The following is a 24,709-nucleotide window of genomic DNA, read 5'->3' on the forward strand; positions in this document are numbered from 1 at the left end:
CTATCTTGTTCCTCTCATCACCATGACCTTCCTCAAGAAATTTCATGGTCAACGGAGTTATTTATACCTCTCACTCTCCCTCACTCCCAAGGCCGAAATGAGCTTCAAGTGGCCGATCCGCCTCCGTGAGCCACCGTATGGCCCCCACCTCGCCACCACAGCTCCACCACATCTTCATCTACCTTTTCCTAGCTTCTCATGAAGTTTTATGGTCTTCCACCTCCCCAAGCAAACTCCAAGCATTTCGGATTTACTGTTCATGGCATGATGCCGCCGTGCTCCGCCACCTTTGACCACCACGAGGCCATCATGAGCATTTCCAAGGCCACGCCTAGCTATCCTCAAGCCTGAACCACCACCTTACGTGGTGGACAGCCACCATACGCGGTGTTACCACCACGTACGCTCCTCCAACGCTTAATCATGACGAGCAGCAAACGACGCACGGGTTAGCCCGTCGATGGTATAACCCTCTATCTCTAGTTATTTACATTTAAATTAGTTGATTGGTTGGATTGTAGACTGTGTAATTAGTAATTGTGGAGTTTGCTGTGTAGTTGTGAAGCGAAATGTAGTTGTAAAGTGTTGGGCTTGAATTGTAGTATTGTGGATTGTACTATGAAGTGTGGACATAAGATAGATGCCGTAGTTGTGATATGGCGTGATGTGTGAAGAGAGTACGCGTAGAGCGTATTCTGTGTAGTGCAGCGACGCGTTGTGTGACGTGCGTTGTAATAAAGTGTGGCGTAGAATGAAGGGAGTGCGCGTAGAGTGCACTCTATGTTGTATGGTGATGCATCGTGTAGTGTGCATCGTGTTAATAGAAGTTGTAGTAAAAGGAGTACGCATACCGCGTACTCCATGTCGCGTAGCGATACATGGTGAGCCATGTATCGCAGTGATGTTGTTATAGTGTGGATGGAAGAGAGTTCACGTAAATATACTCTGTACTAGGTTGTGATACATCAGATGACGTATCACAAAGGGTCAGATGGCGTAGCAAAGAAGCGTAGGGTGTTTTGTGTAGCGTCAGGAACTGTGTAATAATGTCCCAAAGCAATGGTAATATGGGCTGTAGTCTGGAGTGACGAATGTCACCTTGTGGTTGACTATGGTTAAGAGTATAAGGAAGTGGTGGAAAAGTATCAGAGCGTGCAGCGGAAGCATGATGGGTATCGTGATGTGACTCGGGATTTATCTCGAATTACGTGACGTGACAGAAGTGCATTTATGGATGTAATCCTCTCTTATCAAGTGTTGGGATGAACTTATAAAGAGTCAGGAAGTAGGAAGAGTCCTATCGGCCGGGTCTTAACAAGTTGGTATTGGAGTTTGGAGCTTGTTTATACAAGCAGACGTTTATTGGAATTATAAGTTGCTCTTAGGTGATAAAAAAGGAATGAGATACTTGTGTCTCTGGCAAGACAAGTGCACCAGACAGGTTTACCATATGTAATGAGTAATCTGTCCTAATCATAGTTACATGGTATTTTAGTCCCAGAGTTGGCTTGAATTCCTAAGTGAATGGGAATAAAGATGTAGTATGGGCTAGAATACATGAAAGTAGTGATGAGTATATAGTTTAAGGTTGGAACACATGACTCTGTATGTCAGAATCATGCATTGGATTTTGTAAATAGAAGAACGAGATGGAGGTCTTAGTGTCTTAACCCTAAGGTGAATCATAGAGGTTCACTTTAAGGAATAAGATCTCGAAGGTTTTAGCATAGTAAATAGCACGTAAGAGCTCAGGGATGGATAAAGAGTGTTTCAAGCAAGGCATAGCTCTATTTTTCTAGAATAGTTATTTATGCATTAGATAGATGATGACATAAAGTTATGTGTATGCATGTAGGTTGCCATCTGACACGCACATGAATGGACTGCATGGATTGAGTATGGCATGAAGTCCAGGTAAGTGTTACATTCATACTCTTCTAGAGTTTTCTCTATAGAAATGGAAAAGAAGACGAAAGCTTTTCTGTAAAAAGGAAAATGAAACGTAAGTTTTCAAGTATAAGTACGTAGCGGCCTTTCTTGGCAGCCCCTTTTTATGCACCCAAAGTATGTACGTATATGCATGTGAATAGATGTTATAAGTAGTACGTATTGTATGTATGTTTATGAAAGGAAAGAAATGAAACTTTAAAAGACGTTAGAACTGTTAAAGACTGTAAGGACTGATAAAGAAAGAAAACTATCTTTTCTAAAATAAAATAACTCTTTCTAAAACAACTTTAATGGAAAGAAAGAAAATCATTTCCTCTTAAACGACACGAATAAAAAGGAAAGAGCTGTAAAGAAATGAAAGGATTGAATGCATGATGTATGAAAATATGTAAGGGCCACATGGACTGGAATGGAAATGGTACCAAAAGAATGTATGGGGCAGATTGCATTGCCAGGTAAGTAGTATTGGAAGTGCACCCAGTGCTGCACCCTGATGGAATGGATTCCAACCCGTGGCCACGGGTGGAATCAGGTTCAAAAGACCGCTAACCCCAGGGCACGGGGCGTAACAGTGTGCAATGGCCAATGAAAGTGATAAGAATGAACGTACGCATGTTAAGAATAGATGCATGTATGTATGTATGAATGGACTGAATGCATGAATGTACGTAAGTAAGAAAAGATGATTTAATGAACGTATGTATGCATGAATGTATGTAGAAATATAAATGCATGAAAAGATTCTTTAAGAGATGAAGGCAGCGATGCGTGGGGAACTGTTTTAAAGAAGAAAGCACGTTTTAAATAAAAACCCCACCTCGAAACGTTTTCAAACGAAAAGAAAGATATATGCATGCTATGTAAGATATGTATGTATGGAATGATAACTGCATGACTGGAAAGCTATGTTATTATATTTTGACTGTATGAAGTAATGCTTATGAGTCATCGACTCATTTTAGTTTTTATATGTGCCTCCCAGGCACAAGATGAGCATGACAGGTCATGACAGGCACAGCCCAAGGGGAAGAGCACGAAGGCCTAGGCAAGATGTTTCATATTAGAAGCTTTAATTATGAATTGTAATGTTTTCCGTTGAAAGCTTTAATTAAGAAAAAAAAATGAAATTTTATTTATGACATGGAGTCTTTTGTATCCTGGTATGAATGGAAAAGAAATTTAAAATGAATCATAATTCCCGTCGATTTTTATCAAAATTGATATGAAAAATGACCCACCATAAGGACGGGCGTTACACGGTGCCATGTAAAAAAGGTGTGAAGGTCATCATACCACACCAACCCTAAACACCAATGCTGAGCCTTAGTGACTCGCGGTGCCATATAAAAAGGGCACGGAATTCATCAGATCATGCTACCTTTAAATATTAATGCCGAGTCTTAATGACTCGCGGTGCTATGTAAAAAGGGTGATGAGGTCATCAGACCACGCCACCTCTAAACACCAATGTCAAGTTTTAATGACTCACAGTGCCATGTAAAAAGGGCGCGGAAGTCATTAGACTATGCCACCCTTAAACACCAATATTGAGCCTTAGCAACTCGCAGTGCTAGGCAAAAAAGGGGGTAGAGACCGTTAGTCTACACCACCCCTAAATGCTGACTATGAGCCTGAAACGACTCATAGCACACCATATGGAAGGCACAATGGCCAATGGAGTATTCTCTCCCTCCTTCACGGAGAAGAGAGGGCAAGAAGGCCAACGCTACTCTCCAACCCAAACTACTTGCCAATAATAATAGAGAGACAAAAAAAAAAGCAAAAGGGAAAATCAAAGATGCAAACAATAAGGAAACACAAGGGAAAAAGAGAAAAGCAGCAAACCACCAGAAGAAAAACACAATCCAATCCATATACAAAATATGCAAAGCCACAACTAGGCAATCATAGCTAAAACAATTGTTCTCAAAATATACAAAAACCTTTATTATAGAGAATTACACGATCTATAATTCTAGAGGGAAGGAAAAAGGAGGTATTGTTGCAAGAGAGACTTAGGCTACGTCATTTCCAGTGGGTGGGGAATGAGGAGGAACATCCTTGAAGGCGTTTGGCATCTCTGCTTGACCAAATGTGACGGCCTGATGGGGGCAACTGTATCAGGCTTGAATAAATTCTAATCCAAGCGTGACAAGTCGGCAGACGGATTCGTCTTTAGGTGGGACCTAAGCCTTAGCACACTAGAACCATAGCTGTAAGCAAAAGCGTGGTCTTGAGTGGCCGGGACAGAAGCCAACTAGGAGCACAGGCATGCAATTTCCTCTATGGCATCTTTCATTGCGACCTTTGTCTCATTCAGGCGAGTGTCTTTCGCCATGATGACCAAATTTAGCAACCTCTGCTCCTCATTAGAATTTTCCCAACTCTTCTTATATTGATTGTGGTGCTGCTACAACTATGCAGGGTAACCCCAAACCTCAAAGAGGTCAAGGCTGTCTGTTTCCCTTTTTCCAAAGCAACCCCCAGGTCAAGTTGAAGCCCGTGAACGTGGTCTTGGGAACAAGCCAACTCCTGTTGGACAGAGTCCAACTCTCCCCTGAGGGCCAGAAGAGTGGAGTTAAGACGCCCTTGCTCGAACTCAAAATCCCTTTTAGCAAGGGAAAGTTGAATCCTAGCAGAATCCCACTCCGAGGTCAACAACCTCATGGAAAAGTCATCCTTACTTTTTGCCTCCTGGCGGCGACGAACTTCATTACCGAGGAGAATGACTTCATCTTGAAGGATTTCCAAATCACAGTATAGAGAGTAGGAGCAACCTTTAGCATGCTCCAGTAAAACCTCTAGCTCTTTCCTCTCAGCCTTCCACCTCTCAAACAACACCTCAATTCATGTCCCCTTCACTTTCCATCTCTAAAATGTAGTTTTAGCATAAAAGCTGAACTTCCACCTCTCTCGAACCTCCTCCTCTAAGTGTGCCCAGTCCTCTAGGATCTAGGACACCGAATCATTGATCCCCTGCACAAGACTAACACCCATAATAGAGTGATCAACAAACAAACAAAAAAGAAATTAAAGAGGGAAAGGTCATAAAGTGATCAATGTTACCCTAGAGAGCAAGGCCCTTAGTCGATCAACCATCTCAGTGGTAGCCTTACCTTGTTCATTGGTAGAGGAAGAGGAAGCGTCACCCCAAATCCCCCTAGGATCACGGCCACCATCAAGTGGGAGTCCCCCCAAAGACATCCATCACTTACATTTAGAAAGGGGGTAGTCCCCCCATAAATGGTACTTGGCAGTGTCTGGGGAGGAGAGTCTTCTGTCTCAGCGCCTGCAATCGACTCTTCTTGGTGAGGAACCCTGTTGCTATTCTCGTCACCCTGGCCATCCTCACCCCCTAAAGGGGCCACCCTTCGACCCATCTTAGGGGTAATATTCACTTCTCTATTCAGCTTAGCCTCCGCCTATGTGTCGCACCCACCAACACTCCTTTGGTGGGCAGGATCCTTCGTCTCAAAGGTGTTAGTCTTTGCACACACAATGGAATCCAAATCAAGGGTGGTAGCAATGTACACACTCAGCCCACCATCCCCCACCAGGTTTTCAAAAATCGGGAACTCGAAAGCAGGACTAAACGCTGAGTTTGGCTCCTCTTGAGGAATATCTAATTAGAAGGTGGTGGCCAAGTCTAAGAGGGCCAGACTGGCTAACTATTCAGCATCACCAAGGCCAGGGGAGGTTGCACGTACATGCAATGCATCAAAAGTGAAAGACGGCGTAACAAATTGGGGCGTAAAAATGTGGAAGGGGGGGGGGTTGTTAGTTGTAGGCATTAAAGCCTTTTTCTCCGTCATAACAGGAAAATGGCGTCTTCAAAACAAGCCTACTTCTTCTCCTTTTTGTCCTTCCTATCTTTTCTTTCTTTCTTCTCCTTCTTGTCTTTGTTGGTCTTGCTTATCCAGTTTGTCTCTCTTGTCCTTCTTCAAAGACAATTTTGGCAAAGAAGGCAGAGTCATGGCCTTGGTTAAAAACAAGTGCCCCTTAACACGGGAGCGAATGGATGACATCAAGAAACAATCTATATGGGCTGGAGTTAACATGTACTAGGTCCAAAGTTCATATGGATGGGCTTTTGCCTAGAGGTGAATCGTTTCAATTCGAGCCAGTTTGCGGTCTGATAAGGGTTCCATCCCTGCCTGCAATTCTCCTCAGGGATTTTCCCCCAACCAGCCCTAACAGGAAAATCCTGCTGGGGAGTCTCCAAACTGGAAATTCCCAACACGTACTGGAAATGAAGAAAAATTTCCTTGTTCAATTCTTGACATTCGAGTGGCGGCCCTCAAATCGGGCCAGCGTTTGCCCCTTGTTTTTCTTCCGGAAGCTTGAAGTGTTGCCTTTAGTGGTCAGGCGCAAGTGGTAGAAGGCTAGAAATTCTCGAGCAATTAGGTCAGGGTAATCGTCCCTAAGGGGCTCCAAAACCATACGAAACATAATACAAACACAAAAAAAGGCCCTCAGTGCAAATGGGTGAAGCTAGGAGGGAGCTAGATGAAGAAGATCCAACATATGCGCAAAGGGCGATAGAAAGGAAGCCTCAGCCTATGGGTCAGTAAAGAAACGGTTAGGGCAACCTTACCACTGAAACCTTCATCGTCCACACATCCTTGAGAGGGAATCTCCAAACGAGCTGTGTCTGGAATGTGGTAGTCTTCCCGCAAGGTTTTCTAGTCCTGAGGCTTGAGAGAAGAATGCCACCCAAACCCTTCATAGGTTGGGGCATCCAGTATGTGAGAAGATTGAATGTCAATTAGATGGGCAGAGAGACCATATTCGACCATGGAAAATAGAAGCGAAGAACGAGGTGAAAAGTGAGAAAGTTGCAAGAAATCTCAAGAAGTCGCAAGAGAATACAGGAAATCACAAGAGAGAAGGGTAACAGAAAAAAGGACGTCAGAAATAAAAAGTAAATAAAAAGGAAGGTAGAAACCAAGTGAGGAATACGAGAGGCCATTTGTTCTAGCATCACAACCTGACAACAATACGTGATGGGAGGGGAATAGCTACACAGTTCCCAGTAATCGCCACCACATCATGGGCAATCAAATCGTCTCTTCTTGATTATTGAAAGTTGGAAATGGTAGAATAAAATGATCAACGGGTTGGTAGGGTAGCCCATTAGTTTGGTAAGTGCAATGGCCCATCGATTTTAACACAAGGAATATTGGGGTAGTTAAAAAGCCCAGAAACTAGTCCGTGTCACTTACAACGAAAGACAAATTTAGGTTTTGAGACGAGACCTACACAAATTATAAGGATGGATTCACTGAAATAAAAAAAATCCCTCATGCCTACAAGCGAAAGAAATTAGCGGGATAACTGGAGGGTCTATTGGTACCTTAGCCCAACTATGAATTACATTAGTAAACATGGCCCAAACTAGAAGCTAAAAGCCCACAGAGGCTTGGTATTTAGTTGTATAATAGAGCAGATAAGTATTAATGTGGCGAGTAGATTACTCCTATTATTTAAGGGTAACATGAATATATAATCATCACATGAACATGATCTAATTGTAGTATTGATCCAACATTTCTCTATGCCTATATGTATAGATACTAGGTAACGTTAAAGGAGATTTGATCATATATATACTTGAATTATTATACATTACTCTATACTGACCTAAGCATAGGAGGGGATGCAGGCGTACAACGCCATCACTCTTTTTTATTTTGTTGGTGAATTGTTTTGTTCAGAGGTGGGATACGTTATTTACAAATTGAATAAAATATTGTTATAATATAATGTTTTAATATTAGTTTTGTTTTAAAATTTAAAAAAATTAAATTATTTATTATATTTTGTATGATAATTTGTGAAAGTTGTAATGATTATATGAGATGAGATAATTTGAGTTTTCAATCCAAACAAGTCTTAAAAGTTTTTTTAAAATATCTCAAAAAGGTATTTAGGAGTTTTCCACCAGCGTGACGACGTCGTACCCAAGCACCACCACTCAGCAAACCCTAGCGTTCCCTTCCATTTCTCCTATATAAACCCCTTCTTTCCATCATGGTTCCATTTCTTCAGTCATCAGTATCCCACCTTAGCCTCCTCCTTCCCCCGAAGGCGGCGCGGCTCTTGGGCGCCCACAACAACCGGAAACCATGCAGATCTTCGTGAAAACCCTAACCGGGAAGACCATCACGCTCGAGGTCGAGTCCTCCGACACCATCGACAATGTGAAGGCTAAGATCCAGGACAAGGAGGGCATCCCGCCCGACCAGCAGCGCCTTATCTTCGCCGGAAAGCAGCTCGAGGACGGCCGTACCCTAGCCGACTACAACATCCAGAAGGAGTCTACGCTCCACCTCGTCCTCAGGCTCCGGGGCGGTGCCAAGAAGAGGAAGAAGAAGACCTACACCAAGCCCAAGAAGATCAAGCACAAGAAGAAGAAGGTCAAGCTCGCCGTCCTCCAGTTCTACAAGGTCGACGACTCCGGCAAAGTCCAGAGACTCCGTAAAGAATGCCCCAACTCAGAGTGTGGAGCAGGTACCTTCATGGCCAACCACTTTGACCGCCACTACTGCGGCAAGTGTGGCTTGACCTATGTTTACCAGAAGGCTGGCGGTGATTAGATTATGCTTTTATGTCTAGTATTTCTCTCTGATTTTCCGCTGTTATTTTCATTCTAAATATCGAATCCTGACATGGATCTTGACGGATAGGCATTTTTCTGCTTATTTTGCCTTTAATTTCGATGTTTATGGAATTTATTTCCTCTTAATTTTGATGGATTTTTCTCTTAAGATTCCATTCCACTTTCTTGTGGGTCAGTTTTATTTTATTCTCTATAATTTGTATTTTTACTTGTTTCTTTGACTAGAAATACTTTATCCACGCATGGTTTTCAGAATGTAAATCACAAAGTGATGTGCTTTATTGGAGTACATGAATAATGTGAGTTAGTAATCCATCTGTGTAGCTAGCATTTATCTTCTTTGATATATTAATTTTTTTCATCTTGGGTATTTAGTAGGTTCAGATCCTTCAGGGGTTCTTTGGGTTATGTGTTTTTTCTGCCGTTTATTATCGCTGAAGTCACTTGAGTTTTATGTCTTAAGAGCATGAATCTGTAAGCTGCATGTTTGAAACTCTAGGTTTTCCACATATGTTTATATGTTTTTACCGTTTTAAGAAAAGCAATGGTTTACATTGCTTTGTTAGACGGATGTTTGCAACTCTAGCTTGTACAGTTTGAAAGTGTTAGGGGTAAGTCTCCTTTGACAAAGGCTTTTAGAAATGTCAAACTTGAAAAGTTGGTCTATGTATTTTTTGTGCAAATGACTAGTTGGAACTTCTCTATATTACTCTTGTTATAAACAAATTGAACTTAACTAGTAGCGTGTTTATATAAGCAGTGTTGTTTTGGAACATCTTTATCCTGCCTCTTTCTGAGGGTGATGATTTATCTATCTTTTATTTGAATGTGATGATTACTGAATTGTTCTGTGCTCCTCCATATTGTGGAATTAAAACCAATGCATGGATTATCGCTTATTCTTTTTTAATAATGCATGAACGGAGTGTGATTGCAAACTCCAAGTTGTGGATATGATATGGAGCCCTCGTTGATTTTTAGCCAGAATATCAGTTAGGGTCTCACCAAATAGTTTGGTAATCGATTCCCTTGGTAATTGTTGAAAAAGTTCTTCATTAACTTGAATTAGAATAGGACCCAACCTTGAAAGACTTGTCTTTAGGCCATTTGATTTGCTCTTTGGTTGTTATGGGTATGTGTTTCTTTCTGCAAGACCCGTTTGATTCAGTGCTTGGGAACAATGTTCGCCATGATTTTTTAGACTTTTATTACCATTATAGGAATATCTTTATAGATTCAAACATTCTATGATGTAAATAGTGCATCTATTTAAAACGTTTACATATCCATGCTTTAGTGTTTTAAGCAAAGTTTTGAATACGGTTTCGGTGGCCATTTCGGTTAAGGTACAAGAACGAAATATTTCAGTATCAGTACTGTTTCGGAATTAATTATATATTATATATAAATATTTATATGAATATATAAATTAACAACTAATAGAATAAATATATATATATATATATATGTAAGTATGTATAATGTATGTGTGTATATATATAAATATATATGGAAGAATTGAAGATTTGTAAAATGAAAATGTGTTGAAAAAATTACAAATTTGAGTTGAGATAAAAAAAAAAATAAAAGAATAGATAAATTATTAAAAATAATGATATTTAAAAAGAGAAGAATGAGCAGATATATTAAAAGTTACAAAAAAAATTAAAATTATATAAATATATTTTATATTCTAAAATTAATTAAATATCATTTGAATTTAAAATTTATAAAAATTTCATTTAATTATAAAAAAATTAGAAAAATAGCTTGAAACATAATAGAGATAGAAATGCTCAGTTTCAGTTGAAATGGCCTAAATTTGATCTGAATGAGTGGAATTGAAGTGAAACAGAATGTGGTGGTAAAGTGTACTGGACACATCGGAATGACAAATTCTAATCGTACCAGCCGATATAGATTGGAATTTAAAACTTTAGTTTTAAGCATATTTTTAAATTTCGTTCCATTCTGGCTGTTTAGGCTAAAATTTTCCATTTCAGTCTAGTATCTAGTACATTATATCTCATTGTTTCGTTTCGCTCTAAATTTCAACCAATTTCAACCATTGTGGTTATTTCGATCGGAGGTGGCATTTCGGGTCCTATTCAATTTCATACCGTTTTTGTAATTTTTTTAGTGTTTGGATGACATTTTTATAAATTTTAAATATAGATAAGATTTAATTAATTCTTGAATATAAAATATATTTATATAATTTTAATTTTTTGTAATTTTAAATATGTTCCATCATTCTTTTTTTAAATATTGTTATTTTTAATCATTTCTCTATTCTTTATTATTATTTTTTTTTATCTTTGTTTTTGTGTCTCAATTCAAGTTTATGATTTTCTCAATAAATATTTATTTTATATATCTTCTATTCTTTCATATATATATATATATATATATACACACACAATCACATACATGATACACACCTACATATATATATATATATATGTTTTTATTCTATTAGTTGTTAATTTATATAGATATATAATTATTTATATATAAATACATAGTTAATCCTAGAATGGATCTAAAATATTCTATTCTAGTACTTAAATTATAATGATCACTAGAACGAAATTTAAAACATTAGTTTTAAGTTTTAATTGAAAACAAATACATGATCAATGCTAGCTCCTATATTTGGCCCACCATCATTACTAACTTTGTATTGGGTGGGCAAATAGATGCATGCGTATGATTAGATACTAAGCTTGCAACTTGATCATGCATAGTTGGGCTTCGGCTTGGGCCCGACCCGACTCGGTCCGATGAATAGAAATGCACCACAACCTAAATTGACATGACCCATTCTGGTCAAGCATTCTTTATTTAAAATGTAGTTACATTTTGGACTCTAGAACATAACATGGACGGTATGGTCTTGCAAAATACAAACCAACAAGGTGTCCAAAGGTTGAAACCATTAACTCGGGCTGCACCAACAACATGAGGTGGTGACTTCTAAACCAAAAAAAGTTGGGGAAGAGCAAAAGTGATCTTGAGTTTGAATAAGTAAAAGGTTTCAAGGACTTGGGTTTCACATTCGACAAAGACTTCAACTCAGATTTGGTTAAGATACTTCCTAGTTTGCAAGCCAAGAAGAGTGAACATTTGAAGGAAGATAAGTTGAGGGGGCCTTATCTTTCAAGGCATGGTTTGTGCAAAGTTTTGCCCCTCCAATGCCAAATTGGGCTTCTGAAGTATGGAAGATGTGAAGGCACAATTTTGGGCTTAAGTTGTGGCTTTGAATGTGCGCTAAAAGTGTTGCAGATTGATCAACAAATGAAATTTGCAGAATGAGATTTGCTATACCTATCTTTTCTGTTGTTCTTGTATTTGGATCCATCGCCTACATCATGACCTGTCTGTGATCTGTTTACCTCGTTGACTACTCATGCTATTGCTTGTCCTTGCTTCTCCAAGTCAAGTTCGAATTGTTCATGGAGCACTCCAAACTCACTGGGGATTTCGACGACTCGTGGTTGGAGTTCCAACGCAAGATTCTTGAATGCTTTGGTATCGTCAAGGAACAGAGCATGTCGGGGGCAGGGGCTAGGGTTCAATATAGAAGTGAAAGTGAGGGTTAAATAGTCGGGTTTCAAGTGACGGCTCGACAATCATTGAGTCCGATAGAGTCGAAACCGACTTTTGATGTCAATTCGACTTTTTCGGGTTGGGTCTAATCAGGTCACACAAGTCGATCGGCCTATCAGGATTCTTGCACAAGCCTATCAGATACCCACGCCATATAGGTTGGCCGCAACCCGGTGATGGAGATGCATGAAAGACCAACTATTTGTCACCTAGAGGTTGATCGAATTGTTGGCAAATCCCTTGATTTTAGAAATGAGACTTGTTGGCAAATTCTTTGATTTTAGAGAATGAGTCAAATCTCTTTATTGTAGAGAATGAGACAAATCTCTTGATTTTGAGGATGAAGCAGATTGGAGGAAGTAACAAATATTGTTACTTCTAAAAATTAGGGATTTTACCAATTTATTAATTAGTAGATTTATTTCATTAATTTTAGAGATTGTTTCCCACATTGCTGAAGTAAGACTTGTATGGTCTTGGAGTTTTATATAAAGTTGGCCTAGGGTGCCCATGCCATATGCAATACTGTGAACAAGTTTCACTCTTATGAACAAGTCTAACAAATTTAAAAACTAATAACATAAAAAAAAAATTAATAACATAATTTTTATTTTATTAGTTTTTAAATTATTATTATATATATAAATTTGAATTTACGATTTAATTATATAATAATTTAAGTCTAAAAATATTTTTAGACCCAAAAATAATTTTTAAGCCTAATGGGACATTATTCTAGAAGTGGACGTGGGGTGGGGTGGATAAGATGTTTGCCCCCCCCCACCACCCCCCATATGCGGGGGCAAGGTGCTGAGAAGGGGTGCCCCCGCCCCCATATATGCGGGTAGCACCCTTAGATCTTGGTGTTGCCCCGAGATAAGCTTTGATTCATCCATCCAACACGACCTTAAATACCTAAACGTAAGCGAGGCCTCTATCACCCGGCCTGCCTCCCAATTATATTAACAAGTGGGTGGGTGACCACCTATCCTGATTTTTACCCACTCACCCATATAATATATTTATACAAAAAAAAAAAAAAAATCTATGTCCCCTCACTTTCCTTGGAGGATACCCATGGGCCACGAAGTAGTGCATTGTGGAATCTATACACCCATGACCAAGTCGTGGTCGTGGATCATGGGTAGTCATTGCGTCAAGTCCAATGGCTAGTCGCAATCATGTAGAGACCTACAAGCCATAGTGCATTGTGTCTCTACTCTTTATGCAGATTCACGTGCAGTCGCAATCATGTAGAGACCTACAACCCACAGGTGGCCTAACAGCCATGGTCTAATCAGCCCATATGTCTAGCCGGGTGGCAGGGACAAAAATATAGCCAGCTACTCAATTGTAAGGGTGAGTAGAAGCCCTACACACCATGCTGTAGTTGTGGCTCATGGCTTGCTCAAAAACCCAACGCGAGGGTGGTGTTGTGGGTTAAATGCACTTTTGTTGTGTTTGTATGTATTTACTAGATTTGCGCATTGTGGTGGATCTGCAAGCTTGGATCTATTGATTTAGAGATTGATCTGTTTATTTATCAATCATTAACTCTAAAACAATATGTACAAATAACTCTTAAAAACTTACAAAAAAATAACCCTAAAACATCTCAATACGATTAGAATCTCCACCTATTGGAGTGGGCGTGGCTTGTCTGGATAAATATTCATCCATATAGAGGTGTAAAAAAAAAACAGGTAAACCGAACAAGATAGGACCAAACTAGTGGGTTTGGTTGGGTTTAGTACTCATTTTATTTTTTTTAAAATGGGTCAAAATCGATCCGGTACTTTTTTTTTTTCTAAAATCAGATCGAACCGGTTCATATATATATTTTAATTTTTTATATTGTAATATAATTTATATATAATATATAATTATATAAAAAATAGTTTTATATTATATGATAAATTACTAATTAATATAATATTAAATTTAAAATCTTATATCACTATAGTTTATTGTATTATAGTTATACTAATATTATATAGTATATATTAATAGTTATATTAATACTATATCACTATATATTATAATATACTACAATATATTATCACTATAGTTTATTGTATTATAGTTATACTAATATTATATAGTATATATTAATAGTTATATTAATACTATATCACTATATATTATAATATACTACAATATATTATCACTATAGTTTATTGTATTATAGTTATACTAATATTATATAGTATATATTAATAGTTATATTAATACTATATCACTATATATTATAATATACTACAATATATTATCACTATAGTATTATATACTATATTATATAATATATACTATATATATATATACTATATTATACTAAAATATACTATTTATATATTATATAATATAGTATATAGTATATTAAAACTGAAAAATCGGATCGGAAACTTGTAAAATTGGAGTATCGATTTAGAATGATAACCGATGCGTAATCGATTTTAGAAAATACAAAACTAATGCATATCGATTCGGTCCTAAATTGTATCCAAAATCAGATCAGACCAAATTGATTACACCCCTACTTTCATATACATTGATATGAAATTTGCATGCAATTGTACTACAGTGCCACCGGCTTAGAATTTGAGAGAATTAGGCATGGTTTGGATATAAAAAAAGTATCTCAATTTATCTCATTTAAATATTAAATTTTTTTTAAATTTTCATACAAAATGTAATAAATAATTTAACATTTTTAAATTTTAAAATAATAATAATATTTTTGTTCTTTTTTTTTTCCCAAGCAAACAAATTTCATTAAAGTAAAAGATGATACAAGTTAGAGAAGGTGTAGTTCTCCAACAAAACACCCCAAAGCGACAACCACAATACAAACAAGGTGGAAAAAAAAAAAAAAAAAGTTTTTGAGACCAATTTCTTGGTCTCTACCTAAACCTAACAAAGAGGGTACCGTTTTAAAAGACGTTTTAAAAGTAAGTCACTGCTAAAGGCAGTGAAAGCATAAATATTGTAGTTGAAAGTCTTTAGCAGTGGTGAGGCAGTTGGGTTTGGGTGTTGAGAGATATTGAGGTATGTTGTGAATAGTAGTAAAAAAGTAGGTAAAAAGTAATAATAAAATATTAAATAGTTGTAAAAAGTAATGAATAGTAGTAAAAAAGTAAATGAAAAATAATAATAAAATAATGAATATTAATGAAGTATGTTGAGAAGTGTTGAGGATACCTCAACACCCAAACACAGTAAGATCACCGGTTAAGAAAAGCAATAACCTGGATAGACTGGTATCAAAAGGGTAGATATGCAGTGGCAGAATAGCCAACCTGTGCCTCTGGAGTGACGTGTGAGGACCACGCGCTAGTAGAAAGGAGAAGAGGTCATTCTGATATGAAGGATCAGAGAGTGGGGAGTCTGCTGGTATAGCGTGTGTAGCCGACAAAGCTGTCGGACCTCGGCGGAGCATGAGGGCCACGAGTCGACATTTTAGGCGTGGTTCTACATCGTTCCAATAGATCGGTGGGAGGGGAATGTCGTGGTGGGGCGCGTGTCGACTGTTCATGGCCAGAAAGCCACATATATGAGAAATTCAAACCGGTGGAAAAACACTACCATATAAACATATTCACATATAGGTAACAGAAAGAGAACAGAAAAGGAAAGCAAGATGGAGAGGAAGGAGGAGATGAGACTCACACCTTCCTCTCTGGTGAAACTGAACAGAGAGATTTGTTTTTCTTAGAGAGAAGTCATAACTTCTCTTTCTAAAAACTGAGTCTTCATCTGTGCGCTACTGAGCACAAAGATGTCTTGATTACGCAATATCAGTACATACTACATAAGGTCTTTAATGTTGTACTGATGCTGACAATATCCAAAGCATCAATTTTACACAAGAAACTAATGGAAGAAAAATCAGAAACTAAAAAACGAACAAGAAACTTACATGATATAAATCTTTGTTATATATGGGGATAACGTTATACAAATTACACCTAGTGCGACAAGTAGTTTTGAGATCAAGAAAAAAAAAAACAAGAAAAAGCAACTCTTCTTACACTGCTGCTTCTATGAGCAAACAAGAAGTCAAAATCTTGAAAAGCTCAATCTTTTAATTGACTCAATTCTTTGAACCAAAAATGTAATTTTCAACTTCATTCCTCGAATTTGCATTCGATTCATGGGATCCTATGTGTAGTGGAAGCACATGGATGAAAGTAAAGAGCACATAAAGATGGTTGTGAATGAAAATGATAAGTAGATATTGGCATTAAGAAGCTGTAGGACTGGCAATATAACACAATTCATGAATCCAACATAAACAAGAAACAAAAATTTGTGAGTTTGGTTTTAATATAAATAGATTCAAGTCAAAACGGACTAACGTGTTAAAATATGATTAATAAACAGGTCAACAAGCTTGACCCAAAATTAATTCGCAATAACCTGTTTAAATTTTATTTCAAAATTACAATAATATTATTGTTGGGTTGTAATATTAATATTTCTTAATATGCTTATGTTTTTATTGTTTGAGATTATAATTCTAGAATTATGCTCATATTTTTTATCATTAAATTTGTAATATTGGTTTTATTATATATTAAAATCTAAAAACAATATTGATATTTTTGTTAGTAGGTAGTCTTATTGTGTTTTTTAGATATTATGACTACTAATAAATATATATTTTAACTTTAATGTAAAATTATGTTAATCAAGCCAAGTGGGTTATACGAGTTAATTAAACGTATTTACATTAAACACATTGAAATGAGTTGTCATATTGATTCATTTATAATTAATTATTAAACGGGTCAAAATGAGTGACACAATACTACCCTTTATTTAAAAGGGTTACATTAGGGTTTGAAGGTCTAACCCATTTAGTTTAATGGATCGTGTTCAAATTGATCAATAAAGTTGAATATCTATGACTTTACTCGAGAACATGACCCACAAACACAATGTGGCACCCTAGAGTGAGTTTAAATAAAAATAGAAAGAAGAAAGAAGGCTAGGGTCAATATTAAAAGAGAAACCAACAAATGAAACAAATTAACACCTTACCTACTGTCATAGAACTTTAAAACTGTGAACCTCTAAATGTTGGATTTATAGAATCCAAAATCGCCAAGATTGATTGTCAAGTCTATGTAGAAATCTAGCAAAGAGAGTGTACTTGTAGCCATTAGAGAGAAAAAATAGTGTTATGATCTTCCACATCCAGGATTCACTCTATGGAAAAACTCATATTAATGCGATATGTAGAGTTAAGAAGATGAATCTGGAGTGGAGACTATGACCTATATATAATACCTGAATTTTAATTTTGCTCATCATAAAATAATGGAATTACATAGGTTTCTAATGGATGTTACACATGAATCGAGCTCGTACCATGTAATGCTCATGATCTGACCAAAAATGACAGGCTTCTAGAGATGAGTCAATGACTCGTTTATATCACTTTATTGATCATACTTATTTGGCCTTATAGACATTATCCAAACCTTATATTTGACAATTATACAATGTATGATTCATAATCTATGTAGGTCTATTAATTTAAAAAAATCTAACAATCTCCCACTTGGGCCACATAGATTTATGAAAAATCAAACTTTGTAAACTTTATGAGCTCAAATTGTAATTGCCAAACTTTATGGATATGATCTTGAATCAATCTGGTTCGTTAAATAATATCAATGTAGGATCATGGTAGTTGTTCTCACATTTATCGTGACAGGACTCATCCATGGTTACAAACACTAATATCATCAAGAACATAGATCAAGTACGGATTTGTAGCATAAAACCTTCATCTAATATGATATGTTATTATGCCTATTTCCTACTTGTCCCTACATCATTCTTTCAAACCTTATGTACTACCACATTTGGAAAGAAATGCAGCCTTAGAATCATCAATAAACCAAAAGCATGATTGTAGTAAGTGTCAAATAATTCAGGTACGTAATAGACGAACTCCCACTAATAAAATAAGTCACTAGAACTAACTATTTCCATACAAGCTACATGCTCCTTGAACACTTTAGGTGGTAAGCCCTTAGTGAGTAGATCCACAATCATGAGATTTGTATATACTCAGTTGACACATGATGATTCTAAACTCTTTATTTCAAGACAAGAAGCTTTATGCCAATGTGTTTAGACTTTGAAGACTCCTATCGTTCTTAGTATATAACTCAACAACCTTATTATCATAATAAACCTTTAGTGGATTTTCGATACTATCCACAACTTGAAGACATGTGATAAAATTCCACAACTGTATTGATTGATTGGAGCCTTATAGTAAGCAATAAACTTTGCTTCCATAGTAGAAGAAGCTGTAAGCATTTATTTGATGCTCTTCCATAACACAGCTCCTCCAGACAACATGAAAACATAACCTGAAGTGGATTACCTACTATTGAGGCAACTAGCAAAATCGGAATTTGAGAACCCAATAATCCCTAGTTGTTCTAACCTCCGATACATGAGCAAATAGTCTTTTGTTCTTTGCAAGTACCACATTACCCTTTTAGCAGCCTTCTAGTGATCTATGCCTGGATTACTCAAATATCTGCCATGCATTCTAACTGCATACGCAATATCAAATCGTGTGCAAACTTCTCAATATTGTTCTTTGGGTAATGGAGCAAACTTAATCTTTGGCCAATGGGCAAATCCCCAAATGTACAATTTTGTGTGCCAAACTTGCTAAGTATTCTTTTGACATACGCTCTCTGTGATAAGCCAATTGTACCACATGATCTGTCACGATGAATCTGTATGTCTATCATAAAAGATGCCTTATCAATATCTTTCATTTCAATGTGTTTCGAAAAATTTCTTGATTTTATGTAATAGGCCTATATCATTACTTGTCAGTAGAATGTCATTGATATACAGCACCAAAAATATAAATTTTCTCCCACTTATCTTATGATAAATATATTTTTCCACAAAATTTTCCTTAAAACCAAAGAGGAAATTACTCGATCAGACTTTCGATACCATTGACAATTCAATAAGATCCCAAACATCATTGCCCTTCATTGACTTTGACTCATCTAACATTGCACTTGTCCACTTTTGGGAGTTAGCACTTTGTTTGGCTTGATTGAAAAAGATTGGATCATCTTGCAACCCTATATCAAACTCATGCTCTTGGTAATAAACAATGTAATAATTTGGAGTTGCTGATCTCCTCTCCCTATTTGATCTCCATAATGGCACTTCCTATTGAGTTTGTTTAAGTTCTTTCGTATTAGTAAGAGTATGGGTGAAGAACAGTCCGTCTAGACTGGAGACACCGACCGAACCAATCATAAACTCTCAATGAATTTGGAATTATTCATCTCAGTAATGGTATTACCTGAAGAGCAGTAAAACTTGAAACCCCTCAATCTCTCAGAGTATCCAACAAAGTAACAACTAATTGTTCTTAAGTTTAGTTTCCTTTTAGTAGGCCTATAAGGCCTAGCCTGAGCTAGACAACCTCATACATGAAGATGCCTCATACTAGACTTCTTTCCGGTCCATAACTCATATGGGATTTTAGCTATTGCTTTACTAGGTACTCAATTAAGAATGTAAACTGTAATTTTTATGGCCTTTTCCCATAGTGACTTTGGTAAAGAAGAATGGGTTATCATACTTCTAATCATGTCCTTTAGGTTTGATTTCATCTCTTAATACACCGTTTTGGCGTGGAGTCCCTAACATGGTATATTGAGAAACAGTGTCACATTCTTCTAGATACCTCACAAAATGTTCGAGATGTTGTTCACTTGATCCATCATATGTACCATAGTATTCACTACCATGGTTAGATCTAATTTTCTTATCAAATTAATTTTCAGCTTCAGCATTATAAGCCTTAAAAACGTCTAGTTCTTGTGATTTTTAATGTATAAAAATAGATATTCATAATGTGAATAATCATCTATAAAAATGATAAAATATCTTTAATCATTTCAAGATGCAGTAGGGAATGACCACAAATGTCAGTATGTATCACTTCTAAGAAGCATGAACTCTTTTTGGAACCCATTTTTTTAATATTTGTTTGCTTGCCTTTTATACATTCAAAACAATTTTTAAAATCTGAAAATTCAAGAGTACCAAAAATTTCAGTTGACACAAACCTTTCAATTCTCTCTCTCTTGAGGTATGTCCTAAATGCTTATGCCATAATACCAAGGAATTCTCATTGATTAATATCATCTTTATACCACAACTATTTACCTGCAAGATTTTGTTTGTCCTTAAGTGAGAGGCATCCAAGTCCAAAAAATAAAGAATATCAAGCAAAAAGCCAGTACATACAATATTTCAATATATATATATATTTAAAAAAATTTTGAAAAGAAAAAGTGAATTTCTCATTTCTAAATGAACAAGGATAACTAGATTTGTCCAAACAAGAAACATAAATTAAATTCTGTTTAAATGACAATACATAAAAGTCTCATCCAAATCCAGATAAAAACTAGACTCTAATCTTAATCTATAGACTCTAATTGCCTCCATACTAACTTTATTGTCATCTCCCAAGTAAATGAATTTTTTAGGATCACTTGGTTTTTGGCACTTTAGATAACCCTACATAGTAACACATATGTGAATAATAGCTCCCAAATCTATCCACCAACTCTTAGGTGGCACAATAGTCAAATTAATTTCCGTGCAAACAAAAATAAAAAATAAAAATCTCCTTTCTTTACAAGCCACTTCTGATATTGGAAACAATTCTTCTTCACATGATCGGCCCTATTGCAATAGTAATAGGTAGATACCTTATCTTGTTTTTGTTGCACAATTGGCTATGAAGTCCCAGCATCCACAGCTGCCTTAGTTTTGTCATTCCTATTTTTTTTCTCTATGCCTGGATTTCCACGAAAAAAAGTGTCAGGTGAGTACTTTCTGTCCTTTCTTGTTTTAACCTCTCTTCCTTTTGCACATAATGAGCAATAAGCTCATTAAGAGCTAATTTTTCCCTTTGAGTATTATATTTTGAAAGAACCAAATTGTGGAGGAAGAGAAATCAGAAAAGATGCACAAGAATTTCATCAAAAAATTCTAACTTTAGTGCTTTCAATCTGGTAACAAGATTTGACATTTTCATAATATACTCCTTTATGTCCTCTTTGCCATTATACCATATTGAGACAAGTATGCTTCTTGGTTTGCTAAGAATCGTACTTATCTCTAAATTTTCCGACGCAACAGATTGGTTTTCTATTTGGCACAGGTACTTCTTTGCATTTTCCTCTTCAAGCATTGCACCTCAAATAGAATCAAGAATAGAATGCTTCATTATCATAAGATTTATGTGATTAGACCAATCCCATTGTTCATAAGTTTTCATATGATCAACAAAACTCTTATTAGTAGGCTTGGGAGGCTCATCAACCCGAAGCACCTAGTATAGATCCATACACCCAAGAACAATAGTAACAGACTCTTTCCATTTTGTGAAATTTGATCTATTAAGAACTGGAATGTTATTCAAATTGGCATATATTGAATATGCATTCCCTATAAGGAAACAAAAGAAATCCACAATAAATAAATATCCCATCAATCTTGAAGTATCAATAAAGAAACCATAAATTTCGTCATTCAAACTTTAATCCAATTAAGCAAAAAAATCGATTAGACAACATGAAAAAATTAAACAAAATGTTATGGTTTTATAAAAGTGGGCCTATTTGAGATACCAAATGCTTCATTGCAATCAAATCTTTGGACATAGACTACAATATGCAAGTGATCCCTTCCCAACAAGGTTGATTATTGTGAATAATGCAAAAATTGGGCCTGGCTTGGTCAAACAATAACCTTCCTTGGGGACGACTATTGAGTGCATAGGTTAATCCTAAAAATTATACAACCTGGCAAAACAATAGCCTTACTTTAGGCCGACTGTTGAATGCATAGGTTAATCATAAAAAATTATGCAATTCACATATAACCACCTTATACCGTCATAGCCCGACCAAATAACAACCTTCATTTGGGCAATCATTATTCGCATGGATATAAATGTAACTTGATGCAATTAATTAAACTTCTACATTTTAGGCTTAGGAGAAAATCTCCATGATAGAGGCCATTTAGGTGACATATCACTTTAATTTCTCTAACCACATGTACTCAAAGTTTTGAAATTCGTTACGGTGACCATTCCAATTGAGGCACTGGAATGAAATATTTTGGTATACTGTTTCAGGATATAGATATTATATGAATAAATTATATATATATAATAACTATATTCCGGTTGTGTGTTCTATTGAGAAGAAGAAGAATCTGGTTATTATTGAGAAGGATGAAGTGATACAGGATGCTTCTCCTTTGTCAAGGGAGGCTGAGGAGGAAATAGACAAGTTGGGGGGTTGAAGATGTATCCCTTAAGGGTAAACAAATAGAGTAGAGTGATGATGATCAATATCAGGAGGATGCTTTCTTTTTGGAAGAGGGGTTGATGTCCGATCCGGAACTTGAATTACTTGCAGAAGTCTTTTCGTAGGACAAAGATTACCATACTGAAACAAAGGGTGACACCGTGAAGAGGAAATACCATAAATGACATTTTGAGAAAGTCAGGAGTTCTACTTGGGTTCTCACTCAAGCCACAAAATTATCTCTATGATAGGTCCCATTTTTGTTTGGAATATAAGGGGGATTGGTACATCCAAGGGTCATTTAAAGAAGTTGATAGTTCAGTTCAAGGCGAAGATGGTTGTGTAGATGGAACCTTTCCAGAATTTTGATAAAACTCCAAGGTATATGTGGTTTCTTCACTTTGATAATGTTATCACTAATGAAGAAGTTGGTGGAAAAATCTGGGTTTTTTGGATGAATGATATGGATTTACAAGTTGTCCGTATGGGGTCGCAGTTTATTTTGTTACGTGTATCAGAGGGACCTTATCATTTTCTGGGCACTTTTATCTATGCCAAGTGTAATATGTTTGAAAGGCATATTTTATGGGAAGAGCTTATTTCAAGCCATATGGGTGCGGAACCTTACTTATTTGGTGGTAATTTCAATATTATTTGCTCTAACTCGGAAAGTAGGGGTGGTAGACCTAGGCCACACACTACTACCAATGAATTCACCAGGGTGGGTTGATTGATATGAAATCTCAGGGTAGTAATTTCTCTTGGTGCAATGGCTAGAGAGGTTTATCCAAAAGCTGGGCTAAACTGGAATGAGTGTTCCTTGATGCTAATTTACTTTCTACCTTTCCTAATGCGGTTTGCTCTTATTTGCTGAGGATGACTTTGGATCACTGTCCCATGTTCATCGAGTTCCTTAAGTATCCTTATTCCTATCCCATCCTCATTCCGATTTCAACAAATGTGGATTGATTATCCTGATTTTATGGACTTTGTCAAGAATGTCTAGTCCAAACCAACAGTAGGTACGGGGCTTGAAAAACTTGCTAGTAAACTAAAGAAGGTTAAGGTGGCTCTTCGTGAATGGAATGGGTGGACCAATGATCAGATTTTTGTTCTTGAAGAGAAGGTAGAGGGACTAGAATTTCATCTACAAAGAGAATAGGATGAAGATGTCGAAAGGGAGCTTGTGTTGTCCTCCGCTAAGTTGTCTTCTTGGAGGCATAGGGAAGACACCAGGTTAGCTCAAATGGCTAAAATCAAGTGGAAGATGGAAGGTGATCGTAACTCTAAATTCTTCCATGTATGTTTAGCTAATAAAAGGAATAAAATAATTCAAAAGATGAGAACTTCGGACGGAGTTGAGTTTAATTCACCGAAAGCCATTCATCAAGGTGCCGTTGATTATTTTTTTGATTTTCTTCTAAATCCAAATCAGCCAAGAGATCTTCCGAATTTATCTTATTTAATTTTGCCTGTTATTGAAGAAGAGGACTGTGTCCATCTTTGTTGCATTCCTTTGATGGAAGAAGTTAATAAGGCAATCTCCTCTATTCCTATAAAGAGTTCTCTGAGGCCGGATGGTTTTGGTGTGGGTTTTTATAAAAGCTACTAGGAGGTGGTAAAGGTGGATGTCTTGGAAGTGATTTCAGAATTTTTTCTCTCTAAACATCTTTTGAGGTTCTATTCAGCTTCGTTCATCGTGCTTATTCCGAAGATGGATGTGCCTTCAAGTTTTGACAAATTTAGGCTGATAAGTTTTTGTTTAGTTTTCTATAAAATTTGTTACAAAATTATTATTAATCGTCTGACAGGTGTTCTCCCTAAAATGATATCTCTTAAGCAAGGTGCATTTATTCCCAAGCAGAGCATATTAGAAAATATTAGTCTTACTCAGGAAATAGTTCAATCTATTAATAAGACGTCCCATGGTGGCAATATCATGCTTAAAGTTGACATGGCTAAACCGTATGATCGGGTGGATTAAAATTTTTTGTTAGAGGTTCTTCATTGTTTTGACTTCTCTTCTCCTTTCTGTGACTTAATTCATGCTTGCATTTCTAATATTTGGTATTCAGTGATGATGAATGGGACGACAAAGTGTTTTTTTTAAGGTGGTCGTGGGTTACGTCAGGTGGATCCCCTC

General features: G+C 36.5%; 1 protein-coding gene across 1 annotated transcript; it reads left to right on the forward strand.

The window, feature by feature from the left end:
* The first annotated feature begins 7,974 nt into the window (after positions 1 to 7,974).
* LOC122314314 (ubiquitin-40S ribosomal protein S27a-like) lies at positions 7,975 to 8,717 on the forward strand. Its single transcript, XM_043129814.1, has one exon. The coding sequence runs from the start codon at positions 8,076 to 8,078 to the stop codon at positions 8,544 to 8,546; it is 471 nt and encodes a 156-aa protein (XP_042985748.1). The 5' UTR covers positions 7,975 to 8,075; the 3' UTR covers positions 8,547 to 8,717.
* The last annotated feature ends 15,992 nt before the right edge of the window (positions 8,718 to 24,709 follow it).

The sequence above is a fragment of the Carya illinoinensis genome, chromosome 6 (assembly GCF_018687715.1).
Source record: "Carya illinoinensis cultivar Pawnee chromosome 6, C.illinoinensisPawnee_v1, whole genome shotgun sequence".
In the NCBI taxonomy this organism is placed as follows: Eukaryota; Viridiplantae; Streptophyta; class Magnoliopsida; order Fagales; family Juglandaceae; genus Carya; species Carya illinoinensis.